This window comes from Hoplias malabaricus, chromosome 4, assembly GCF_029633855.1.
Source record: "Hoplias malabaricus isolate fHopMal1 chromosome 4, fHopMal1.hap1, whole genome shotgun sequence".
NCBI lineage: Eukaryota > Metazoa > Chordata > Actinopteri > Characiformes > Erythrinidae > Hoplias > Hoplias malabaricus.
Window position 1 is genome coordinate 38,025,761 of NC_089803.1, and position 16,782 is coordinate 38,042,542.

The 16,782-nt window shown below is 36.7% G+C and overlaps 1 protein-coding gene across 4 annotated transcripts; it reads left to right on the forward strand.

Annotated features, from left to right (window-relative positions):
• The first annotated feature begins 299 nt into the window (after nucleotides 1-299).
• parvb (parvin, beta) lies at nucleotides 300-16,273 on the forward strand. Of its 4 annotated transcripts, none has more exons than XM_066668623.1 (13): nucleotides 300-498; nucleotides 8,017-8,106; nucleotides 9,595-9,665; nucleotides 10,756-10,858; nucleotides 12,594-12,734; nucleotides 13,154-13,269; nucleotides 13,355-13,413; nucleotides 13,516-13,535; nucleotides 13,783-13,844; nucleotides 13,939-14,007; nucleotides 14,261-14,362; nucleotides 14,804-14,876; nucleotides 15,901-16,273. In XM_066668623.1, the coding sequence occupies exons 1-13, from the start codon at nucleotides 408-410 to the stop codon at nucleotides 15,975-15,977; spliced, it is 1,074 nt and encodes a 357-aa protein (XP_066524720.1). In that variant the 5' UTR covers nucleotides 300-407; the 3' UTR covers nucleotides 15,978-16,273. The 4 variants fall into 4 exon arrangements, with proteins under 4 accessions (XP_066524720.1, XP_066524722.1, XP_066524721.1 ...); XM_066668625.1 differs by lacking the exon at nucleotides 300-498 and adding an exon at nucleotides 2,947-3,011; XM_066668624.1 differs by lacking the exon at nucleotides 300-498 and adding an exon at nucleotides 4,828-5,012.
• The last annotated feature ends 509 nt before the right edge of the window (nucleotides 16,274-16,782 follow it).

Below are 16,782 nucleotides of genomic sequence, written 5' to 3' on the forward strand. Positions count from 1 at the left end.
ACAAATTTAGAATACAAGACCTCACAGCCAAGTGACTAGAGTTGTGTAGCAGCTACCTGTTGTACGACATAGCCACTTTAACTGACAGTTATTAAATTAAACAATTTTAATAACATTAATTCACTGCCTGATGTTGGAGTTATTGCGTTGTGATATTTCGGACATATTTTCATCTAAAACACATTTGTAAAAATACCAACGTAGCACAGACAGCGCTGAGTATCGGGTGTTTTCGTATGGCTGTGGTTAGTGATTTGTGCGGTGGGAGGTGAGGCAATGTAGCATCTCTGGAGGAGGAGGGTAAACGCCTCTGTCTCTCTCACTCACTCACTCACAGACGGCCATTGTGCTCTCCTCTGTCCTCTGTGTCCTCTCCTGCGCTGGAGGTGAGAGAGCCGAACTGAGAGATGTCTATTAATCCAGGGAGGATGAAGAAGGACGAGGGTTTCCTGGGGAAGCTCGGCGGGACTTTGGCCAGAAAGAAGAGGGCGAAAGAAGGTAAACAGCGGAGCGGTTACTAAACGGAGCCTGAAAGTGGACACGAGTGTGTGGGTGTCTCCTCACGTCCCTGAGGCTGTTATTACACCTACGTCTCCCAGCCGGCTATAGTTTTAACAGTGGCAAGTGTATTGTGTATTTGTGTGTGTGTGTGTGTGTGAGAAAGAGGCGGATTGAAAGAGAAAGTGTTGTGATTTGGACTCTTCTTTAGCATGGAGGAATAAAAGCTGGTACTAAACACACCAATATGACATTTACTAACAAACCTCAGCCAAAAAGTGAATGATATCCAAGCAGTTAATAACTGATGACCACTTTGAAGAATCTCCTTTTCCCCATGACATAGCATTTGTTGACTTTGCACAACCAGAAAATCATTGCAGTGCCATGGTTAATCCCTCTTTGATTTCAAGAGATACAAATGTATTTAAATACATATCAATTAGACCTGTACATGAGCTCTAATTCTTCTCAAGCACGTCTTGTTAAAAATTGTTGCAAGTAGATACCCAGAATTTTGAAAGGCATATGGTGCCTGCCCAGTGGAGTAAGTCTCATCTAGAGTCACAAACCTGGCATTGGAGTTGATGAAATGGACAAAAATAGACACAACACTATGTCCGGAATGCAGAACAGTAAAACAAAAGTTAAATGGGGGTCAACTTCTTTAATATCTTGACATGTTAAACTGCATCTATGACTAGTTCAGGGGTTTTCTGCCCTTACTTAAATTAGTCTTTACAAAGCCATTTACTTCTACACTCCTTTGGCCAGCCTGTCTGTTATGTGAACAGCTGCAAAGTGTATGTGTGTGTGTGTGTGTGTGTGTGTGTGTGTGTGTGTGTGTTTGTGTGTGGTCATTTTTATTTGTCACTCCCCCACAGGCCCTGTTAGGAACAAAAGTGTGGGCAATGTTAGTGTAGACTAGACACTTGGTTGTAGGAATATAAATAGGAGTCTATTTGCAGAGCCCTAGAGAAGCAGATGACCAATACACAGTATTCTAGTTGTTCAGAATGCATGATGATTTTGAAATCATTTGGAAGGATTGGTCAGAATATAACCTAAATAAATACAGGTATTGAGTGGATAAATATTTTTATTTAATAGAAATTTGATGATGCTCTTTTTGGATTTCAGATGACAGGGTGTTTTAGCTGATACTGGGTTTCTTCACTAAGATATCTGTCTTATGTTCAATTTAAGGCATAAATCATATATTTCTGAGTAACTTTAATCAAGGTAGGTTTTAGTCTCAGATTCTCACTTGGTATTTATCAGAATTTTAATAGATGTAAATCTGTGCATTTCCCCCACAATTCCAACATTCTTGCAATCATCAGCTCATAGAAATTTTAAAATTCATATTTCTGCACTGTCATAGATCCCTGCAGTAATGCAATATTCTCCACATAACTGGAATAAAGCTGCTTGTAAGGTGATGCAAGTGCCTTACTTCTGTGCACAGTGAGGAGGAGGATTTAAAAGCCAAATATTCCTTCAGTGGTTAGCTTTAAACACATTGGGGGAGTTAGATGTTTTGGAAACTATTTGGAAAATATTTGAGGAAAAAATGTTAAACATAAATTCATAGTGATAGAATTGCTAATCCTGAATTGTAAGGGCCTGTATTGACAAATGAGGCATGTTAGGATACATGGCATTATAGTGTGTGTGAGATACTGCAAGAAGTTGCATTTTTTACAGTGTATTAGAGAATAAAACTAGATCCATAAATGCATTTGCCTTTTTGTATGCAAAGATGTTTTTGTAATTCTATGCAGCCTCCCACATTCCATAATATCTTCCATTATTATAAAGGAACATTCAGGGATGACAATATGAAATGCAGACGTGTCATTAATTGTGTTGTGTATTTTTTATTAAAAACGTTTTCATGTGTCTTCTTATAAGGGTTCTTTAACCAGGCAAGGTTTGTTTTATCTCCTTTACAGTGTAAGATCAAGCTGAGAAACAATCAAATGTATATCTTAAACAAGGTGACCCCTAGAGGGCTCTATACATGTCCCGGTCTCTCTGGACCTTTCGAAGACTTAGATGCAGCACAAAGGCTAAACGCTACTAATGATAATATTACTCTTAATGGCAGTAAGCTTTACTGTCTTACTAAGCCTTTAAATGAAGTCTGTCAGCAGGTCTAAACTACTAGTGCATATGTCTGTAATCTGAAAATATATCATTAGCACATTAGCGTTGTAATCAGTATAAATACTGAAGGAGCCTTAATTTTTTTAACGGTTGATGTAGTCCAAAGTGGCATCCAACTCTTAATACGGGATGAAATTAATATGAATAAAACAGAACTATTAAGAGTTTTATGTTGTACAAAGGAATGTGCTGCTTCTCTCAGATAAGCATGGAGGAAGTGTGACATGTCAGAATGTTTCCAAAGTGTCACTTACTGACCAGTAAACATCCAAGTCATTGTCTCTGTACAATTACAGCCATAAAGTTTATTAACTGGACTGTTCTATAAACTGAAAGTGAAAAAAGTAAGTCAATTTTTTGTTCTTCAAAGCAATATATTTATTTAAGTCCCTTTTATTTGAACACAAGCAAAGTATGTTGAATCCTAATTGCTTTGAGTCTTTTGTTTCTGTTTATTTCTAAGTTGTTTTATATCATAATAATAAGGACCACAGAAATAGATAGGGTTCAATAATGCATTATTTTATCCTAAAAACAATAATAAAATATCATCAGATGCTTTTCTGAGTGTATTGTGAGTATTGTGTATATGACAGTGTATATAAAGATAATAGAAAGAGCTTGTAAACAACAACCAGTACATAGTGGCTGCTGTAAGTAGCAGAATGAATGTCAGCTCATTATACTGTATAGTTTATATATATATAAATAGATGACAGTTGCTGTTGGAGTAATGTATCCCAGTGGAAGCAGGGACTACTAACTAGTATTTGACCACACAGCTTTGGACTGTTTGGGCCAAAATGGACATAAAATGAAAGAAAAACACAGCTAAATTCTGCTTTAGAATACAGTAAAAGTCTGTGAATTTCAGACTGAACATGAACTGTAATGATATATGACAGTCATTTGGGTTCAGTCTCTTTTTAGTGGCTTGCAATAAATAGCTTCCCATTTTGACTGTAGTTGTGTTTTGAAGGATTTACTTTTTCTGGTAAATCAGCTTTTTGGCAGCATTAAATCTTTTTAAACTTTACAGTTACAAGCTGGGAAAATAGGTACAAACCTCTGATCTCACTATTAATATATGAAATGGTAAAAACTGGATCAGCTGAGACTGCCGTGCGTTTGCAAGAAAAGCAGGAGCGGTATTGATTGGCACAGGCTGTAAATGCTGTGTAGGCTTGTGGCAGTGCTGTTAGATGCAGCCACCCTGTCTTGACTCCCGTTATTGCTCAGCTGCACTTTGCTAATGGACTTGAACATGAAAGTGGTTTCGGATGATTATGCCTGCAGTGCTTTTAGGAGATTTATAGTACCATTGTACGTGGGCTGCACATTCATTTGAATGGTAAATTAATTAATGCAGGACGCACAGTACATAGCTGAAAGAATACATTCTAATGCTATTCTAATATTACATTCAAGTATAAATACTGTACATGTTTATAGTTATATAATTATATAGTTTATTAATAAGAATAGAATTTGATCATCTGATCTGAAATGATTCATGCTTATCACTCTTAAAGGAACAGGTAATCTTATTGTTCAGTGATACTTCCACGTTATATTACAACACTATAATGAAACCTAGTGGCCTGAATGTATCAAAGAAGCCTATTTTTAACATGGCTGACCCCATTTGGGAGACCCATTCTATGGAGCATAAGCAGTTTCATTCAGGGACTACAAAGCAATTAGCTTCTTGATCTCAAATGAGCTACACATGAGAAAGCATGTAAAATATAGTATGGATCACCTACATAAATATTGTTCACTACATTTTTGGTGATAAAGTATAGATGTATTGTTTCTTTAAGATTCAGGATTGGGAAATAATTAACTGTTAATGTCACTAGCTGCATTTCGATATAATAAAGACACAGTTGTTTGATCATGCATTTAATTCTCTTACATGGCAACAGCAGAAAGCCTGGTATTATTGAAAATTTGTACTGTACCTGTACAGAGACTCTGATCTCTGAGTGGGCTGTGCTGTCCTTTTGTGCCTCAGGTTTGCTGTGGTGTGGTGTCTTCTTTTCCCCTCCTCTCCTCTTGCTTCCCCTCTTGAAACAGGAGCAGTTAAGGGGTGGGGGGTTGTGACATGGACAAAAATATCGTGCACTGACGCCAGGTCCAGTCCCATAGCCTCATTGGCAGCCACCCACCCCCTGTGTACACACATTCATACACAAACTTTCATACACTTCATTACACTTTCATACACGCACCCGTCCTCTCATCACTTTTCTTGAAGGGGACCTACTGGAACCAGGACAGTTTTCTGCAGTTCTTCTGTGATATGGCTGGGCTACTTTGTGGGACTAAGAGAAAGAAGCAAGGTAGAGTCTGGACAATTGAGCGCTGATTTATATATTCACATTTTCTGTGTGATTATTCATATTTAATAGCCTTAGATGAGTTTATTGTTTTTTGTTTAGATATGTAGAGTAGATTTTAAAGGAAATGCTTGATATATTTATTGATCATATCATCCATTAGCTCTTCTGTGGGGATTTGATATTGTGCCACATCTATGCAGAAGACACACATTTGCTGTCACTTCAGCAATTCTGTGATTATTCTATGCTCAATAAGCCATGATTGTTTATGTTTTCTCTTATGTTTCAAATTAGTCTCTGCCTAATGCTCTAAGGTCCATAGGTATTTATCTGCTACAGTCGCTTAGAGAGGAAATAGCATAATTAGGATGAATGCTTTGACTGCAATTTTGAAGGATATGCTGATTTGGTGCAAGATGCGCATTCCCTCTGTAGACCATTTACAAAAAGACTGCAATTATATCTGGAATGTGTAAGGGCAGCAAATGAAGGCAGTGACTTTGTGGCTTACTGACAAGCTAGAGCTGAGATGTTAAATGGAATTAACCAGTTTTAGCTTCTGCAGCATAAACTCTCTCCTCATAACCTAAGTGTCCCCATACAGAGTAGGCCTCACACTTAATAGCAAGCCATGAATCAGCTCCAAATTCTCCTGCTTCTGTATTGTGGCATACTTTGACAATGGATATTGAGAATGGAAAAGAGAAGCAGCTAACGTTAGCATTTAAGAGGTTTTTTTTTTTATGTGTTAACAGTTATTATTTTTGGCTGTAGGTGTGTTGTGTTTTGCTGATTAGCCTTCACAGGGCTTCCTTTTCCTACTGTCCCCTTTCTTCTTTATAAGAGTGGGCTCATACAAGAACCCCAGTTACTCTCAAGAGCTGTGTATTTCAAACTATTTAGGAGCAAATTGAATGGGAACCTTGCTGCCTACCTCAGCATCTACTCTGAGAATGCCACCGATATTTAGAATCACAGATTTTTGCAAATGAATGGCAAAACTCGTTATCGTAGTTATAGAAACATAGGAAATGGTGCTCTGGGCAAGACTTACTTTGATTTAAAGTTGCTGGAATGACTTTGAACTCTGATGTCACTGTCTCTGAGGGGTCTATGTGTGGGTTTGAAATCAGCCGCATTCTCTGATGTCTATCTGATCCTTCAGTCTCTGACTCCACTCTATAAGAGGCTCTGCTGGTAGCAGCAGATGAAACTGCTCACTTTGTTAACCCCAGTGAGGAAATGAGAAATTAGATTGTATTCCTGTTGCTATGGATGGATGAAAATGACCCGTACAAAGGAGAAGAGAGAAATATGGACAGCTGCGTGTAACTATTGGTTATTCTGAATCAGACATGACGTTCATTTGCTGCGCTGATCATGTTCATGATAAGTCAGTCATGGAAGTAACAACAAAAGAGCTTAAAAGAAAAAGATTTGATAAAATTTTCATTATTATTCAAGTGTTGGAATAATATAAGCTATTTCCATCTGTAGCTGCAGATTGTCTCACACACAGTCTGTTGCCAGTATATTTTGTTCCAGTGAGTGTTGTTCACTCTTAAGTAATTGATTAATAAATGAGTGGTTGATAAACCTGGCATACATTAGCATATTCATGGATGTTCTCAATAAAATGTCTTTGCTTATATAAATGTAAACCAAAAAAAAAAAATTAAACATTGAAAGAGTACAGAAAGAATTGCAACCATCAGTTGTAACGTGAGCACGTAAGTCACTTTTCTTTGAGTCACATATACTCCCTTACTTATGAAAGCCTTTCCTGCCTCTTGAAAAAATATATAGGCACTTATGTCTTTATAGAGAGAATGAGTTTGATTATATATATTAATGAGAGATGCGATTATATATATATATATATAAAATTTGTATAGTATATTATATATATAACCGGCGCTATGAACCGGTACTACGTTGGGTGAAAAAGTCCAGGCACAAAAATATATTTACAGTTTACCTCAGATTATAAATGAGGCATCATGCTACTTCTAATGTTGTGTTCTGCCGTTTTTAGCACTGACAATCGTGGTGGTACAGAAGCGTTTTAAACACAGGAGCGGATTTAGTTTTCTTGGGCATCATCGTCCATATTACGGATACATCGCACACTGCTCCTTCAGCAGTATGGACGCTAAGTTAAATGCTCCTAGTTAAAGAGCTTGACGTGAACGCGGACTAAACCATTTGGTGCAAGGGATGTGGCCTGTCTGTCCACAAACACTATATGTAGGCTAGAACACAATCCATCAATCAACTTATTTATTAATCCAAAATATTTTATTTATCATTTATTGTTATCTTTAAAATATATTAATATTTAAAGGAAAATAAAATAACCGGCTTCTCCTCAAGGGCCCTCCCTTCACTTGGGGCCCTGGTAACCCATTCCCACTTTTCACCCCACTGCGACACCCCTGACGTGAAGCTTTTCGATCAGAGTGCCGTTATCGTATAATATTGGCACTCCTGGAACGTCTCTCAGCCAATCACATTGCAGGAACTAACTGTGGTATAATTGTCTTTAGCTTCTTATGTTTTTGACTGAACATCTCATAATTACTTTCTCATTATTATGAGATTTTAAGTCTCAATTTATAGACACTAAATCATGCAGTACTTTTTACTTTTTAAGAAATATAACTGGATTTACGAGAAATATAATGGGATACCAACTGTACCGGACTATCACTGTTTTTGGATTTGTTCCTGCTTCACACCTGGTGTTAGTGTATAGAATCTGGACCGACCACGATACTGTTCTTCTAATGAAGTGGTTGCAGAATTAAAGAAATACTAAATGCTATATGCGCATTAATCTAACTACATGTGCCAGAAATGGGCTTCAATATTTATTTCTCATAATAAATACCAGAACCCAGATTTCAGGATTCACATACCAGCATCTAGAGTTTGCTAACTGAGACGTTGGTATGTCATGCGCATCCTGTATTCAATGTTGTCTGTGCTGTTTGTATATCCTCAGTGAGTGACCTTCATGAAGAGGGCAAGCATGCCATCAATGCTCCACTCCTCCCCTCCGGTGATGACCTGCTCCCAGAGGACATGCTGCTAGGTAACACTCCTCCTTCTCAATCAATCACACTCACTTACTGTCTTACTGCCCCTTACCACCATAGAACACAAATCACTTACCCTGTGTCCACATCAGAGTCTCTACACTTTCAGTGCAGCTTCTTTCTGAAATTGAAGTGTTCTTTGAGTAAGACAGCAAATGCCAGCTTGTCATGTTTCTGTGATTCCCAGCAAAATGTTTCTGACTCTTTGTAATTTATTTGTAGAGTAGCTTAAATACATATATAAAAGGATGAAGACATCTGTTCATTTAACTTCACTTCTGAAATGAAAGTTATTAACAGCTGGACCAAAATTAAAACTTCGATGCAATTCAGCTATGAAAGCATTAGAGAGGCCAGACTGTGATTATGGACTGGTTGTTATGGATCACATCAGCCATTTCATCTCATCCTGAAGTTACTGGATGCAGCACCATCACTCCAGTAGGACACAGTTCATTTAAAATGACATAAAATTATGTCTGTGTAGAGAGCTCTCGTGGTTTTGATACAGATCCATAATGATTATGTTTAAACAAAAGAGACATTAAAATTAAGGCCAATAAAATATCTTTGAATGTTGGCAAACAGATTGGCTCATAATATGAAATGAACTGAAGAGAAACTTTCTGAGTTCTAACTGGCAACCAGAGTACCTTATATATTGCAAATATGGCAATTTTCTTTACCTTTAAAATTACCAGTGGACCAACACAACCTTCATTTTGTTCTGTAATGTATTTTTATATGACGACATTTTAATTTTGAGGATTGAAGTAAGTGGAATTTCCCTTTATGTAGTATGTATAAACCACTTGAAGGCAAACAAAAAAGCAGATATAAATGAAATTAGAATTGGTTCCTGGTGAGAAATTTTTTTCCCTTTTTGGATGCTTTGATTGTGGGCGGCAGCTGGATGAGACAAAGCAGAGACTACACCCAGTGTTCCTCAGAGTCTCCACTGACTCACTGAGCTTTGTAAAGATTCAGCTGAGGTTAAGCACTGACTCATTAGCAAGCATATTTTGGGAGTGGAGGGGGTGGAGGATATATTTGTGAGTGAGAGATCATATATACACTGAATGATCACTGGTTTAGAAACACATACATTGTATCAACACTCAGTGTCCATTTTATCAACTCCACTGACCATGCAAGAGTACTTTGTAGTTCTCCAATTACAGACTGTAGTTCACTTGTTTCTCTGAATGCTTTCTTGTATCCCCATTTCACCTCGCTTTTCAATGGTCAGGATCCACATAGGACTACTACATAGCAGGTGAAATGGGAATAAGAAAGTATGCATAAAACCAGGTGTACTACACTCTGTAATTGGAGAACTAGCTCATCTAGTGTCAATGAAGCTCATAAAATGGACAATGAGTGGAGATACAAGGTAATCTTGTGATCATTCAAAGTGTGAGTGTGTGTGTGTGTGTGCGCGCGAGCTTGAGGCATCATATTGAATATTAATTCTGCCTTTACAGAAGAGAATGCTGAAAGGAGTATGTTGGATCCCACCTCTAGAGAGGATGCCAAATTTAAAGATCTGCAAAAAGTAAGTTCAAAATTACATTCGAGTGTTTCTCCATTTTAATTAGATGTTGAAAGTATACAAATAATTTTAGTAGATAACTCTTTTAATGAAACACTAAGGAATATTTTTTCATTAAAACTACAGCTTCAAAACCATTGCGATGATTCACTGAGCTGTAATAGGGAGAACAGAGCCTTTGTCATTGCTGCTCCAGCCTCAGCACTGCAGAAACTGCCCTGTGTAATATTTGGAGGAGGGTAGGAATCCATCCCCTCTCCACTGATTTCAGAACAGTGCTGTAAAAAGGATTTTTAAAAAGGAGCCTCAGAAGCCAAAAACCTTACTCTTACATATTGTTCTACTGTTTACGCAAACACTTGCAATATTTGTCCTGGACCTTACTCTACATATAATGCAGGTTTAATATTTGAGACCTAACAGATCTTCATGTATCCAGCCGATTCACCTGTTTCTGCAGGTCCTTGTATGGCCATCCACTGACAGAATGTATATTGACTGACACTTATTTTTTTCTGGTTTTAGTCTGCTGATAGCAAAGTCATGGTGTGTCCATATTAATGATGCTCAGAGTGAAAAAATCAGAGAATATCAGAGTAGAATTAGAGCTTTTTGCATGTTACCATGTCTCCTACCACTGTATATCAGATGCACAATGGTTTCTATATATTGTTGGAGGTGCTGTGTTTATGAGTGATTACACAAACTTATTCAGGTGTAATTTGGATTAGTAAGAACCTGGTATATTCCTACACAGAAATGCCAGTTTCTGACAACAATAATATACACATATCAAATAAATGTGCAACATCAGTGACATATTACGCTACAGGTTTGCAGTGTACTGTCATTCTAATGGTGGACTGTACCCTACTTCTTTAGGAGCTGTGGTGTTGTGTGGTGTATAACATGGTCCCGAAATCTAACTACACACCTCTGTCTGTTTCAGGCTTCACACTTTGGTGCACAGCAGCAGTCAGATTTTAGTGTGTGTTTTTCATTCTGAATCAAATTAAATGATAAAATCTCATGGTTCAGCTTGAAAGTTATATTGTGAATATCTGCTCAATAAACATTTCCCCCATGTTCCTAGGTACTGATTGACTGGATCAATAATGAGTTGGAAGAAGACAGAATCATAGTTAAGGATCTTGAGGAGGATCTCTATGATGGACAGGTGCTTCAGAAGCTATTTGGTAAGAGCACTACTGAAGGAATACTTATGATGGAGACACATCTGAATTATTGCAGTAATTAACACAAGTATCAATAGGAATGTGTAAATAATTTATGAAAGGGAATATAATTATGTCTTTGTCTCAAACTACGGATGTATTTTTATTAATGGTACAGTGATGGCCAAAAATAGTAAACAAAATTACTTCTGCCCCTAGACGACTGTCTAAATGTTTTTTTGTTTTAAAACATTTATAAAGAGAAACGTTGTGCCATTTATGTAATACAGATAATAATAATGGCGTTAAGTTTTCCCCGTCCAAACTGTATTTTTACAGGCTTTCCTTTTAAAATAATAATACTTACATTTCATTTATTTACCAAAATGTAAATCTTTTGTCCCTGTTGTTCAAACTACATCCAGCAGATGGCAACAAACTATTAAGAGTGTAATCAGCTGATTGCACAAACGCCCTGAAATTAGCTTGTGTTGTTTGGCACGAAGGCTATTAAAAGGAAGGCTTACGGTTGTAATCCAAAAATATAATCTTTTATATATATATATATATATATAATTCAGAGGATGTTTCCTTCATATTTGTTAATTCTTCAGTCTGTTTGAGCACTGGAAACCGGTCTAATGTGTTTCGACGAAGTCACAGTATCATTAATGAATAAACTTCCTCTCCCTCTGCTCACAGCAAAGAAACGGAAAAGAGCCCTTCGAACATTGAAAATACTGAAACCAGACAAGAATATTGCTTTTTTTTCTTGATCCATATGTATTATTGACTTATTTAGGATTTTTCATTTTAGTTAAGTAAGAACCCATTCTAAATCCAGGAGACTGATAGCTACATGAAAATAAACACAGACTGATTCAAGTTACAAACTAATTTCTGTGGTAATTCAAACTGTGAATAAAAACTTACAGACAAGTTAGACTTCAACAATGACAAACAGTTGTTTATCCTCAAATTTATTGTTATACCTTAAAAGATGCAGAGCTTCTGAGCATAAACACACCAGAGTGAACCACAATTATAGAAGTTGCCTTTAAGAAGTACTGGGATGTCATACATTTATGTATTAGTAATCTATTTTTTATTTTCTCATCATCTGGGAATTTAATGTGCTGCTAAATTATGGGATTTTTTATGCATCAGTTTATTGTGTTGAGGTAGCTGGCTTTAATATATGATACGTTAAAACAATTTAATTGTTCAAATTTTAAGTACACTCAAAAAAATGTCACAGTAACAAAAAGGGTTTATTATCTTTAGTGTACCACGTTATTTAGTTTTACTTTAGTTTACTACATAATTTAGTTCTACTTTAGTTTACTACATAAGCAGCAGTCTTTTGTTTGACAGTTTCATGATGAATGGTCCACTAGAAATGCTCCAAAATGACTTGGAATAAAATATTTTTATAATTCCATTGAAAATGATTTTTTTTTTATTATTCTCTTGTTAAGTTACTATTTTGGAAGATACACAACAGTAACAAGGCCTTTGGATGTGAAAAGATTTGTAGTTTAAGCTGCATTTTTTGTGGTTTAAAACACAAAGCTTTATTATAGTAGAGAAACAAATATTGCACTTCAATCCAAGTATGCGGTTGTGTCTTTTTTTTTTATTGTGAGTTCATCTCTCTCACTTGTAGAATCTCCCGAAATACTTGAATTTGTTGGGCATGTTTTGGTGGAAGGTGTCTCTAACTCAGCAATAATGTGTGTTATATTTTCTGGAATAGAGAAGCTGTCAGGTCGCAAGCTGAACGTGGCAGAGGTGACTCAGTCTGAGATTGGTCAGAAGCAAAAGCTGCAGACTGTACTGGAAGCAGTAAATGAAGTACTCAGGCCTCAGGGCTGGACGATAGAGTGGGGAGTTGACTGTGAGTATGCACTGTGAGGAGAGTAATCCCACTTGTACACCTCAGCCATCAGGGGTTTAACTGTTCACATTCCACACCACACAATATTCCCTTAATTACTGTAGATTTTTGAGTTTACATTAATTTCATGAGCCCTGTTTTGGCCCAAGGTGTGTTATTTTGGTTTTCAGTTAAAAATAATGTAATGAAAATGAACAAATTTATTTAAAAGACAATGTAATGTACTTTGGTGACACTATAGTTTGTGAAGGTAAGTGTTATACGGTTTGTATCCTATACCTGTACAGTATCCCTTTTTTCTAGCTGATATTGAGCCAATGTTTAAAAAAATAAAGTAAAATAAATAATAATAATGTTACATTTATATACTTTTGATTTCTGCTGGACTTATTGCCTAATGCAGATTTCTGTTTCTTCAGCCATACACTCTAAGAACCTGGTGGCCATTGTGTATCTGCTGGTGGCTCTAGCCATGCACTTCATGGCCCCCATCAGACTGCCTGAACACGTCTCTGTACAGGTGGTACTGGTAAAGGTGTGTAAGTGTCTCTAAAGCACTGATAATGTGGTGGTCCTGTAGTAAATATCTTCATTTCTCTAATGATCTTTATATTCTACAGAAAAAGGAAGGGATCTTGCAGACAGGTCATGTCACCAAAGAGCTCACAACTACTACAGAGTAAGTGTAGTATTCCGTCAGTATTGAAGGCAGTCATTGCCATCTAGTGGTCAGTAAAGAATTTCAGTCTAAAATTGATTTTACATTTTCTCTTGGTTGTAGAATAATGATGGGAAGGTTTGGTGAGTAGATCTTACCTTAACACTCATTTTAAATGAATAGAACCATTGAATTGCGTGGTTTGATCAAAAGCTTGTAGATCCTAAATGTGCATTTCTTATTAGAAGTAAAAATATTTTTCAAATTTTAATGTAAGTTAATATATTTAGGGCCAATGTGATTTTAATGAAAAAGATATTAAGTATGTCACAGGAATGTACCATATATTTGTACTGTATTTTCTTCCCTTTTTTTTTTAAACAATGGCAGAGAGAGATGCCTTTGACACATTATTGGACCATGCCCCAGACAAGCTCAATGTGGTCAAGACGGTAAAATAATGTTTATTATTGCTTAGTTGTATTAAATACACCTTCGTGTAATGTAATCTTGACTCTAACTGACACAAAAAATATTGTCTCACAGTCTCTGATCACATTTGTAAATAAACATCTGAACAAGTTGAACCTGGAGGTAACGGAGCTGGAGTCACAGGCGAGTCAAGCTGCAAACGTTTCACTATCTATATGACATAATTTTTTGGAACAAATGTTTTTTTGTTGTGATTTATTCTTTTCATACATAAACTGCTTTAATCTCTTTTAAGAGTGTAAACATGTGTAATTCATTTTTTTCTTCATTTAGAAATGTGTATGCATAAAACGACAGGATCTATTAAAGTATTTGTTGTCCTTTATTGACACACCAGTTTTTTTGTGCTTCTCTGAGTTTGTGTGTGTGTTTGTAGTTTGCAGATGGTGTATATTTGGTTCTGTTGATGGGTCTGTTAGAGGGCTACTTCGTGCCATTATATAACTTTTACCTCACACCAGAAAGCTTTGAACAGAAGGTGAGTGAGGGTCTAAGTTTAAAGGGACACTGTGAAATATTTTTGCCACAAAATTAAAGCTTCAAAATCGTTGTGATGCTTCACTCACCACAGGGGGAATAGATCCTCTGCCATTGCTAGTCTGAGCTCAGTACTGCAGAAACTGCACTAAGTAGCTTTCTGAGGATAGGAAACCACACCCTTTCCCACAGACTTAAGTACAGTGCTGTAAAATTTAATTACACTGGGTGGAGTGTTCCTTAATGCTTTTTTATTATTATTTGGTGGCTTTATTTCATTTTGCATGTCAGCTTTGCAAATTAGTTAAACTTTCTAAGGTTTATAAAATATTCAGGATAAAAAATAATATACAGCTTTGAATTCACTTAAAACTCAAGCTTGTTTTGCTATAGAACTTCATTTAATAATGTGAAGTATGAAAGGTGTTTCTGTGTATTGTAGGTGCATAATGTAGCATTTGCATTCGAGTTGATGCAGGATGGAGGACTGAAGAAACCCAAAGCTCGACCAGAAGGTAAAAACTGCTTGCTAATTATAGAAAATACTACATTCAAACAGTGCACCTAGACAGTGTTTAAGTTACTCTATTAGATTTGGGGGGACTACCTTATTAAAAGGCAGTGCTTATAAGACTGTATGGCATCTACATATGCAATATGGGACAACTGAATAAATATTTATAAAGGATTATACCTGCACCCCAGTATTCATAACAGTTGTTTCTGATGTCATGAAAATATTTTACAATTTTTGGTTACTTATTATGTAAGTTTATGTCATATAAACCGTCTTTGTAGCCTAGCAAATGCTCTCCCTCAGTAAAGTGTTACAGGTTTTTGTAATTATATTGGAAATTGTAAACAATGAAATACTTGAATATCTGGAAAATTGTATGGTGTATATAATAGAACCCCTTTCCATACTTGTGGAGTTCTCTGATAGCTAAACTCAGAAATGACATTTAAGAAACAATGATTCAGTTAGAAAAACTAAAGGATTCAAGAGATGCACATACAGCATTACTGTTATGTGCCAGAACCGAACAGCGAGTGTTCTCCTCCAAGCGTGTTGAGGTGTCCATCTGTGTTGGGTTATTGACACTGTGGCAACTTGAAAAGTAATGGCGACTGCTTATAGCTTTGCTGAACTGGTTAATTGGAGGAAATGTAGCTAAAGGGGGAACTGAAAAAGACTAAATTAAACGTTTCTTTATGAAACAAAAAGTGACTTTTCTAAGCAGCTGAACAAAACCATTCCTCACACATTTCCTTTTATTCCCCCATATGAGCGTATTTCAGTGAGAGCTGCTGTTCATGGTTGCCTATGATTTTCACATTACACAGATGTTTTACTGTGGAGACTGTAATGAGTCAGTGTTGGACAGGAGCCTAATCGTTCCATCACAAACCTCACTGCTTCATGGGTTTCCTTGAGTGAAGACTTTTCAGACCACTGTGGTGTATTTGCTCATGCTTAGACAGTCTCATCCTCAAATTCTTGTTCTGGTAATATACTGAAACTACCTGTGTTTATTGTAGATGTTGTGAATTTGAACCTGAAGTCCACCCTGAGGGTCCTCTATAATCTCTTCAGCAACTACAAATGTGCAGATTGATGGAAGAAAGAGAATTTTCTCATCAAATGAATCTTTGCCTTGTGCCTCGCTGATGCTGCACATCAAGCTTTTATTTAAGAATGCACTTTTTTTTGTGTCTCTTTTATGTTTTGAGATTCAAGTGCTTTTGTCCCAATAGGACGTCACTGCAGAAGCTCCTAAACGTAGCTCAGAAACTTTACTGTACATAATCAACACAAGAGGCCCACTACTGTTTACAGAGCTAACTGCTTTGATTCTGAATGTTTTCTGATCTGTATGCCTCATGTATAATATGAGAGATATTGTATCTTTATTATCACAATTATAACATTGAACCTTTTATAGCCTCTTGATATTTTTTATATATATTTATTGACTTATTTTGTAATTGTTTTACCCAAATAGGATCCAAAATTCAAGTGAAATGCAAAAACTGCTTTTGTATTCATTGCACAGCAGCACCATGAAATGGACCCACACATACACACACACACAGCAGCAGAGAGCCACCTCAGTGCCCAGGGAGCAGGTGGGTGTTAAGTGCCATGCTCAAGGGCAAATATGCCATGAATGTTGAGAGAGGAGAAAACACTGCTCCTTTACACTTTTCACCCCCATTTTTCCTGCTGCTCACGTGGATCGAACCAGCAACCTTTCAGCCCCAAGCTTGCTTCTTTAATCTTTTGACCACAGTTGCCCCAAAGTTGGGACTGTGTGACAACCACAAGCCACAGTCTACATGTTACAACAGCAGGGCTGTGTATTCATATAGTGCCTGTCAGCTGTCCAGACCTGTCTTCTATTGAAAGCATGTAGTGCATTC

Excerpts from the sequence above, each read along its gene's own strand:
- parvb (XM_066668623.1), top strand. The coding sequence starts at position 408 with ATGTCTATTAATCCAGGGAGGATGAAGAAGGACGAGGGTTTCCTGGGG. Across the intron at positions 12,735-13,153 it reads GATAGAGTGGGGAGTTGACT|CCATACACTCTAAGAACCTG; the intron begins GTGAGTATGCAC and ends CTGTTTCTTCAG. Across the intron at positions 13,845-13,938 it reads AGCTCAATGTGGTCAAGACG|TCTCTGATCACATTTGTAAA; the intron begins GTAAAATAATGT and ends ATTGTCTCACAG.